This window comes from Sprattus sprattus (genome assembly GCF_963457725.1).
Source record: "Sprattus sprattus genome assembly, chromosome: 2".
Taxonomy (NCBI): Eukaryota; Metazoa; Chordata; class Actinopteri; order Clupeiformes; family Clupeidae; genus Sprattus; species Sprattus sprattus.
Window position 1 is genome coordinate 3,870,081 of NC_137921.1, and position 10,000 is coordinate 3,880,080.

Genomic DNA, 10,000 nt, shown 5'->3' on the forward strand with positions numbered 1-10,000 from the left:
TGTGTGTGTGTGTGTGTGTGTGTGTGTATGTGTGTGTATGTGTGTGTATGTGTGTGTGTGTGTGTGTGTGTGTGTGTGTGTGTGTGTGTGTGTGTTTGTGTGTGTGTGTGTGTGTGTTCGTGTTATTGAGAGAGAGGGCAGGATTAGAGTGGGTTTGGTGCAGGGAGGGAGTCTGAGCGAGATTACAGCCGCAACAATGCAGAGATTGTTAGCAGGGACTCCCTTCGGCAATAACACACACACACACACACACACACACACACACACACACACACACACACACACACACACACACACACACACACACACACACAAACACACACACAGACACACACACACACACACACACACACACACACACACACACACACACACAGACACAGCCCAGGCCTCTCCAGCACTCATCAATCTGCATACGCATCCGATTACACCTGAGCACTGATTACAGTAGTACACACACACACACACACACACACACACACACAAACCGACAAATACTCTCATCACTTACACACATAGACTGTTTCATGACACAACCTCGTGCACACACACACACATACACATACAAAGACATACCTTACATCACATATAGACATGCACACTCTCAGGCACACACACATACACACCAGTATTTTTACATACAGAATGCAGACACACTCGGTACACATAGTTATGAAATACACAGATGGACATACACACATATATCTACTCCACACACACACACATACTCACACACACATCAACTCCACACACTTTATTATTCCACTTGGTTTGCTTTGATAGCTTCTTTGCCATGACGTAAATGCACACACACTTTAGCTCCATGACAACACACACACACAAACACACACACACACACACACACACACACACACACACACACACACACACACACACACACACACACACACACACAGTCACACACACACTCCTACTCCTCGCCTACAGAAGCACATTGTCCACACATTGTCTCTGTGGGTCTACTGTATAGTCAGTAGGTGTGTGTTCAGTCGGTAACTAAGCACAATAGAGTGGCTGGTACGGCGAAGCTGAAACTACAGAAGAGTCCTCACGGAGTTCAGCAAACAGCTCCCCCTGTTGGCTGAGCACAGAGCTGCAGCGGACCACAATAGCTGTGCCAGCATGCATGCACTATTAGCACTATCAATGACAAATAAATAACTAACTAAAAAAACACACAGCTCCTGTTTGTGTCAATTGAATCAGTAGGCAGCAGGCTGTTTTTACATAAATGCTCAATTAGTATTGTTCTGTTGTTCTGTTCTAAGTGTTCGTCTCAAATTAAACACTCATTCATCCATCCCTTTATGTCCCTGTGTCTCTATCTATTTATTTATTTTGCACCGTTCCTCAGGGAGAGTACTAGTACTCCATACCACCGTACCTCCATACCACCGTACCTCCATACCACCGTACCTCAGGAAGGTTATTTGTTAGTTATTGTATTTTTGTGATGTGGAATAGTTGTTCCTCATGGCACCAACAGGAGCAGTGCTCCAAATTTCGTTTTCAACATTATTTCTCTCTCTCTCTCTCTCTATCTCTCTCTCTATATATATATATATATATATATATATATATATATATATTTCTATTCTATTTCTATTTATTAAGTGTTAATTAAGCACATGACTTCATTGCCATGACAATGTAATAAAACAATGTAGACACTTTCAGAGTTTCTGAAGGTCAGATATGACATGCATAGACATTAACTCACAATAATGATGCTTTCATCGTCATCCACAGGATCCCCCAAAATATTAATGGCAACAAGTGCAACCTGATATTTGGCAAAAAGAAAACAAACAAACAAATCAGTAAACAAACAACATATTAGTCAATGAATCAATTAACAACCCAATCAATCAGTCAAACTTAATTCATTAATTCATTAATCAGTTAAACATTTTTTTATTTCATTAGATCAGAGCTCTTGTTTAAAACGGATCAAATCTGGCAGGATCAAATGCAGTCTATGATCTTTCTATGATCGTTCCATTCTTCGAATCAGTTCATGCTAGGCACAACTCTGTTGTATAAGTTAATTAGGCCAGCTATCCCTTCTAGCAGATAGGCTAAACAGTAGGCCCTGACCATAGTATATAAGGCTCCATCTGATAGGCTAAACAGTAGAGCCTGACCATATTGTAAAAGTACAGTAGGCTATAAGCTCATCACCAAATAGGTTAGGTACATGCTACGGTGCTGTAACAGCACTCATATACTCAGTTTGACCTGTAGTTGTTTAGGGTTCTAGTTCAGTTTTTTGACCTTTGACCCGCCGCCCCCCCGGGGGAGCCCGCTCCGCACTTTTGGGAACCACTGCATTAGACCGAATAAACCCGTGAAAAAGGGGATTACTAGCTAACCACCATTGAACTAATGCCCTTGTACTCACCTGGCTGTACGTGTTGTATCGGTTGTCGTAGTTACGGTGGAAGGCCAGCCTCAGGTAGGTTCCCACGGCGTCCACGTGCACGGACTTGAGCTCCCGCGCTCTGAAGCCCGTCTTCTCGTTGTCTGACAGGGACACATACCTGCAAGAGGACCACCTGTGATCAGACCCTTCACCCAGGGGCGCAGATAGCACTGTGGACTGTGGGTACATGTCCCCCCCAGATTCATAGTGACACCGATCCGTCCCCCCCACTCTCCCTACGTAAGGCGACAATCATCAGTTAATAACTCTGCACAGCGATGTTAGGGTCCCCCCCAGTTTAAAAATCCCATCTGCACCGCTGCCTTCACCCCATCCGAGCTAACAGACAAGGCTCTCATTAACAGGCACTGGCAAACTCCTCCAGTCAAACCAAGGGTCAGACAAAGCTTGGTGATCTAAACACCTGATGCTGATCCTCTGTTGTGGAGGTGTAAGTGTAACTTTAATTCTGAAACTGGAGGTATAACTCATTAAACATGGTTAGTACTTGTACAGAGTGTACGTCATGTTTTGTTCTGTTATACTATGTTATGTTATGTTATGACTCTTAGGCGGTGCCTTGTCTTAAGAATTTCAGTGCCCAGTCTGACCCTGTGTCATTTTGTGCATCTGACAAATAAAAGACTTGTAACTTGTAACTTGTTTGGGACTAGTGAATTACTAGCATTGTTTTGGAGACTATGTTTTCTGGTCAGAAATGTTAGGAAGCCACTGTGGTGCATCTGATTAAAATGATTAAAAAATGATTAAAATAAATATGTACAATCCAACTTGATGTTTATTATGGAGTTGAAATACAGTACCAGTCAAAAGTTTGGACACACCTTCTCCTTTTTTGAGAAGTTTTCTCTTTACTTTTATCATTTTCTACATGGTAGATAACACTTTTTTTGTTTAGTACATCATTCCATATGTGTTCTTTCGTAGATTAAATGTCTTCAGTATTAATCTACAATGAAATAAAATGAGAAAAGTAAAGAAAACAATTCTCCCAAAAATTAGAAGGTGTGTCCAAACTTTTGACTGGTACTGTAGATGGAATGAATATAGAGTGTGTGTGCTACTCGCGTTCTGACCCACTCACCCCAGCCTGCGGAAGTGCTGGGTGATGCCAGGCGAGGCTAGTGGGTTTGGGACGTGGTCGGCGATGTAGAACTCGATCATGGAGGGGATGAGGTACTGATGGGCCAGCAGCTGGAGCTTCCGGATGTGACAGCGCTCTGCCATCTGCAGGGTGACCTCCTGAGGGTAGGGGCAATACCTGCACAGACCAGCAGGGTCAAAGATCCACTACAACAATACCTACACACAGACCAGAAACATTAAAGACACGCTACACCAGGGGTCTCAAAGTCAGGCCACCCCAATGTTTACCATAAGAATCGGGCCCCCCAAAGACGAGACTGGACACTCATCGACCCCCGGGTAATTTGAGTTTGAGACCCCTGCACTACACACTCTCTTTACCGGGGAGATCTGTTTCTCCTGACCGGGTCAGGTCAGGTCAGGTCAGGTACGGTCAGGTGAGGTGAGGTGAGGTGAGGTGAGGTGAGGTGAGGTGAGGTGAGGTGAGGTGAGGTGAGGTGAGGTGAGGTGAGGTGAGGTGAGGTGAGGTGAGGTGAGGTGAGGTGAGGTGAGGTGAGGTCAGGTCAGGTCAGGTCAGGTCAGGTCATGTCAGGTGAGGTGAGGTGAGGTGAGGTGAGGTGAGGTCAGGTCAGGTAAGGTCAGGTAAGGTCAGGTAAGGTCATGGGTCAGGTAAGGTCATGGGTCAGGTATGGTACGGTCTTACCTGGCGGACCTCCAGCCATTGACGGTGGGGCCGTGGACCATCAACTCCTTGGAACTGCAGCCGTCCTCATGGCCGGAGGAGCTGACCACGACAAACCCTATCTTGCGTGGCATCTTGCTCCCAAATGCTGGAATAAAGGCGGACATGTTTAGGGAAGTGTGTGGTGTGAATGCTGGAATAAAGGCGGACATGTTTAGGGAAGTGTGTGGAGTGAATGCTGGAATAAAGGCGGACATGTTTAGGGAAGTGTGTGGTGTGAATGCTGGAATAAAGGCGGACATGTTTAGGGAAGTGTGTGGAGTGAATGCTGGAATAAAGGCGGACATGTTTAGGGAAGTGTGTGGAGTGAATGCTGGAATAAAGGCGGACATGTTTAGGGAAGTGTGTGGTGTGAATGCTGGAATGATGGCGGACATGTTTAGGGAAGTGTGTGGAGTGAATGCTGGAATAAAGGCGGACATGTTTAGGGAAGTGTAAGGTGTGAATGCTGGAATAAAGGCGGACATGTTTAGGGAAGTGTAAGGTGTGAATGCTGGAATAAAGGCGGACATGTTTAGGGAAGTGTGTGGTGTTAATTATGCATGTGCTCCTGTTACTGATGTTTGATGATTTTGGCATCAGTGATACATCAGCATCAAGACTGTGCTCCTCACACCGCGCTTTGCTGCTCTGATGCGAATACATCATACTTTACAATTCTTGAATACTTGATTGGCTCGAAAGCCACATGATAACAAATAACTGAAGCTGAAATTGAGTAAGCAGGAGACAGCTGATGGGTAAGAGAGCACAACACACACTCAGTTAGGAAGAGCCACACACACACACCAATGACTCTCAGGATTAAGAGAACACAACACACACACTCAGTTAGGAAGAGCCACACACACACCAGTGACCCTCAGGATTAAGAGAACACAACACACACTCAGTTAGGAAGAGCCACACACACACCAGTGAGCCTCAGGATTAAGAGAACACAACACACACTCAGTTAGGAAGAGCCAGACATGCATTAGTGACCCTCAGGATTAAGAGAACACAACACACACTCAGGTAGGAAGAGCCACACACACACCAGTGACCCTCAGGATTAAGAGAACACAACACACACAGTTAGGAAGAGCCACACACACATTAGTGACCCTCAGGATTAAGAGAACACAACACACACACTCAGTTAGGAAGAGCCACACACACACCAGTGACCCTCAGGATTAAGAGAACACATCACACACTCAGTTAGGAAGAGCCACACACACACCAGTGACCCTCAGATGTTGCTCTACTACACTTTACTAAAATTATGCATTGTACTTCGAACAATCACAACTCTCTTATAAGCTGCCATACAGGTTTTATGAAATTGTAATCTGATGAATGCAACGTATATAGTGGGCCCTAGTGATTTTGTGGGTGTGTGAGTGAGTGCTGGAACAGCCTGTTGCAAAACCCAGTGGGCATTGCGTCCTTCTTTTGCTACTGACAAGCCAACACTAAGGGAAAAGTGCATCACAATAACACTGCAAGCAATTGGTGGCTGTTGCCTTTCTTTCTCAAATGTACACAGATAAACATGTCAGCAAGTCCATTTTGAGATCAAAATAAGCTTTGTATTTAATGCTTGCTTTAAAAAATAAGAAAGAGAAAATCTTCATCATTTTAAATGAGGAAACAAAGGTAACTAAACTGTCCACTTGTGTAAATTGGCCAAATAGTAATACATGTATCAGTAGGTGCAGAAGGATGTTGGTGAACTGGGCAGCTCAGACTGGTGACATGGTGTCGTACACATGGGTTTACAGTTTGAGCCTAATCCGTCTGCCTCTTCAGATGAGCTGAGGGTAGACGCTAGGCTAACTGTTGCTGTCATTTAGGCGTTATCTTTTAGCGGAAGCTTCGTATTTCACAATTTCTCGTTTACCTAGCACGTTTTCGAAACGAAACGCATGTATCTATCTATCCATGCAATTTGTTTTCTTAGACTTAGCCCGCTATATTCTGCTGATTTACTTATTGGTTGACAAGCTAGCCATTTGGTGAAAAGAACCGGATAAAGAAGCCGTTAATAGTTTGCAATTTCACCAAACCTTATTGATTACAGTAATTCTACATGACAGGTGCTCGTCAGGATGCAATAAGAGCAAACTTTAGAGACTTGAATAACTTCTATCGCTAAGTGAGAAATATTTACCCCGTCACAGAGTCCCCTTGTCAGTCCCATCTCATCTCCATAACCACCGTTTGACAACTAAAACATTGGCACGCATGTCTTGTTAAGAGTCGCAGTGGTTTGTGGGCAATGTAGTTACCACTGTTGACAGCTATCGATTTTAGATTATTTTCCTACCTGGACCTGGGTGTCATTCTCTAAGAGGAGGAATATACATTGAGGAAAATTATTTTTAACTTTTCAAAAGAAAGACAAACGAGACACTGAGTTACAATTAACATGTATGGGTTTCAATCGGCTATTGTTACAAAGTTCTTCCGGTTGGTCGTGTGTTGTGTTTCCTTCCGGGTACATCTCCAACAGCATGGATGGAAAAGATGAATGTGTTTGGGCAGAGATCGAAAAAGCTGAAAACGAAAACCGACGTGAATTGGTACTTCAGGGTACGAACACTGATGAAAGGATCCAGTCAAACAGGGGTCTAAACTCAAAGCTTTACTCGCTTACGCTGTTGAATTACCTGGAAATCAGCTCGTGTCCGAGTTTGACTGAGATCCATGAGAACATCGGCAACCTGATCCATCTCACAAGCTTGTTACTTTGCAGAAATAAGATTCGATCCGTTCCTAAATCCATTGGGAAGTTGAAGTGTCTGAAGATTCTGGATGTGTCAGTGAACGAGTTGCAGGACATACCTGACGAGGTATCACTGTTGAGCGAACTCAAAACCCTCAACATCAGCTGCAACAGCATCACATCGTTGCCTAAGGGACTGAGTCAGTGCGTCAAGATCTCCAACATCAACGTGTCAAGGAATGGACTCACGGCGTTACCTGGCGACCTGTTCTCTGAAAAGCTGGAACTGCTCAGCACCGTCATCGCATCAGAGAATGCGATCGACGAGTTGAGCTCAGACATCAGCAATCTGGCTGCACTAAAGGTATGTCTTTGTTGCGATCTCCACCCCAATGCCTTCTGTTCCTAGATGTGGAGACTGTAGGATTAATATTATTGAATGTTTGAACCCTATAATGGGGTATTCTGGGTGTAGTGACCCATATTAACCTGTTCCTGGGGATCGGTTTCACCCTTAGAAGTTAGGCCCTTATCATAGGGTTAATGAATGCAGATGGGCTCGGATGATTACACGTATAACATTGAATCCTTCTGTGTGAACATTACATACGGAGGAAAGCTTTGTTTTACTATACTATATGTAGGACCTGTGACACATCACTGCCTGACGTTTAAGACCCGGCCTTGTCTGTCGGGCTTGTAGGTAGGAAGAGTCAAACTGCATGGACATAGTCTGATTCTAGTCTGGTTCTGGGTCCTGTTCTGGCTCTAGTCCTGTTTTGGCTCTAGTCTGAGTTTTGTTCTAGTCTGGGTGTATTTCCAGTCTTAGTCCAGTTCTATCAGGGTTAGAATACCGATGAAAAATCGTTTAATGAAAGGATGAAACCTGTAAGTATCTGTAAGCTTTTTTGTGTTTGTACGTTTTTTAATGTTTACTGTATGCACCTATACACCAGAGCAAATTCCAGGTCAGGCACAAACCAACTTGGCAATAAATACCATTCTGATTCTGGTTCTGATATCCTGTCCCCCATGATCCCCTATGACCACATCCTGTCGCCCATGATCCCCTATGACCACATCCTGTCGCCCATGATCCCCTATGACCACATCCTGTCCCCCATAACCCCCCTATGACCACATCCTGTCCCCCACAGGTTCTGGACCTATCGAGCAACAAGCTGACGGAGCTGCCGTTCGAGCTGGGCGACTGCTCCAAGCTGAAGGAGATCAACTTCAAGGGCAACAAGCTGAAGGACAAGCGGCTGGAAAAGATGGTGAACGGCTGCCAGGCCAAGTCCGTGCTGGACTACCTGCGCGCCGGAGGCCGGGGCAAGGGCAAGGTATTGTATAATTGTATATTTTAGGTGACTTACTGTATATATTTTATTAGAATAGGTAGCCTGATCAGGGACTGAGTTTGCAAATGAGCTGTCTAGCTACAAACCTTTTATGTATTCACATCTGCAAGTTGTGTCATGGCCTTGCCATGTCATGTTTGTAATAATGTGCACTGCATTGTCCCTGCTAAATAAACTACAAACAAGGGCAAGGCCCAGGGTGGCGCCGCCGCCGCAGAGGAGAAGGGGGACGCCGCCGCAGGGGGCGCTGCGCCCAACACCCCCAAAAAGAAGGGCGGGCGGAATAAGAAGCACCGGAACCAGGACGAGGACATGGACGAGCTGGACAGGCTGGTTCTGAAGGTCCTGCACGTGTCGGAGAACCCCGTCACGGTGAAGGTGGCGGCTGAGGTGAAGGATGTGCGGCCGTACATTGTGGGCTGCGTCGTCAGGGGCATGAACTTGCTCCGTGGCAACGCTCTGAAACGCTTCCTCGCGGCACAGGTTGGACCTTTTTCCACATCACAGAATACACTCGCAGTGCAGTCACTACTGCAGAAATTATTCCCACGCATATGGCTGTAGTAACACAGTAGTACTAAAAATAAAAATAATAATAATAAATAATACTTTTTTTTTTTTGTAATTTAATTTGTAACACACTCTTCATTCAGAAGAATCTCAGAGTGCATACGTATTAGAAACTAACTATTATAATACAATAATATCACAGAATACACTCCCAGTTACTACTGCAGAAATCATTCCCACACATATGGCTGTAGTAACACAGTACTGATGATGGTGCTCACCCACAGGCACTTTCAGTCACATCAGAAGTCATTACATTAAATAATACAAAAGCTATTACCGGTAGTACTTCACCTAATACCAGTGCTCATTGCCCAGCATTAGATTCTCTAGTGCAGGGGTCTCAAACTCAAATTACCCGGGGGCCGATGAGCGTCCAGTCTGGTCATTTGGGGGCCAGATTTGAAAATGAATGGAACTTTTTTTTTTTAAATCAGTGGAGCTTTGCAGGCCGGATAAAATCGATTGAGGGGGCCAGAATTGGCCCGCGGGCCTGAGTTTGAGACCCCTGCTTTAGAGTGTCTTTTATACCACACATCTGTGTACTCAACACTACAAAACTACTTATTATGCCAAACACCAGTACTGTCGTATCACAACTCCCACAACAACAAAGCCGTAACATTTACAGAATGATATCATTTAATTTGCAGTATGTACATGAGTACAAGTATTGTTTGTTTTTATGACTGTCTGGCTTGTCTTGTTTGATAGGCCAGTTTATATTATATATGTGTTTTTGTTTTTTTTCCAGACCAAGCTTCATGATGCCAGTTTATATTATCTATGTGTTTGTTTTTGTTTTTCTCCAGACCAAGCTTCACGATGAGATGTGCGCCAGACGCACGACCGCGACCATCGCGACCCATGACTTCAGCCTGCTCAAGGCCCCACTGCTGTACGACGGGCGGACTCCAGACACTCTGCAGGTACGATCACCCCATCCTACCCCAGACCCAGACACTCTGCAGGTACGATCACTACAGACCCTAATCACCTCATCCTACCCCAGACCCAGACACTCTGCAGGTACGATCACCCCATCCTACCCCAGACCCAGACACTCT

The 10,000-nt window shown here is 44.9% G+C and overlaps 2 protein-coding genes across 2 annotated transcripts in view; one reads left to right on the top strand and one right to left on the bottom strand.

Moving 5' to 3' along the window:
* Positions 1-6,489, bottom strand: part of cep104 (centrosomal protein 104) — an 88,689-nt gene extending 82,200 nt beyond the window's left edge. The window contains 5 exon segments of the mRNA XM_080833700.1: positions 1,742-1,804; positions 2,423-2,561; positions 3,549-3,725; positions 4,254-4,380; positions 6,448-6,489. Of these exon segments, the coding sequence (XP_080689826.1) occupies positions 1,742-1,804; positions 2,423-2,561; positions 3,549-3,725; positions 4,254-4,366 (492 nt within the window). The 5' untranslated portion in view covers positions 4,367-4,380; positions 6,448-6,489.
* A 293-nt stretch (positions 6,490-6,782) lies between these two features.
* The window catches only part of lrrc47 (leucine rich repeat containing 47), a 15,973-nt gene continuing 12,755 nt past the window's right edge, over positions 6,783-10,000 (top strand). Inside the window, exons 1-4 of the mRNA XM_080833707.1 lie at positions 6,783-7,366; positions 8,160-8,345; positions 8,550-8,846; positions 9,746-9,862. Coding sequence (XP_080689833.1) covers positions 6,791-7,366; positions 8,160-8,345; positions 8,550-8,846; positions 9,746-9,862 — 1,176 coding nt within the window. The 5' untranslated portion in view covers positions 6,783-6,790. The remainder of the gene's footprint in view (positions 7,367-8,159; positions 8,346-8,549; positions 8,847-9,745; positions 9,863-10,000) is intronic.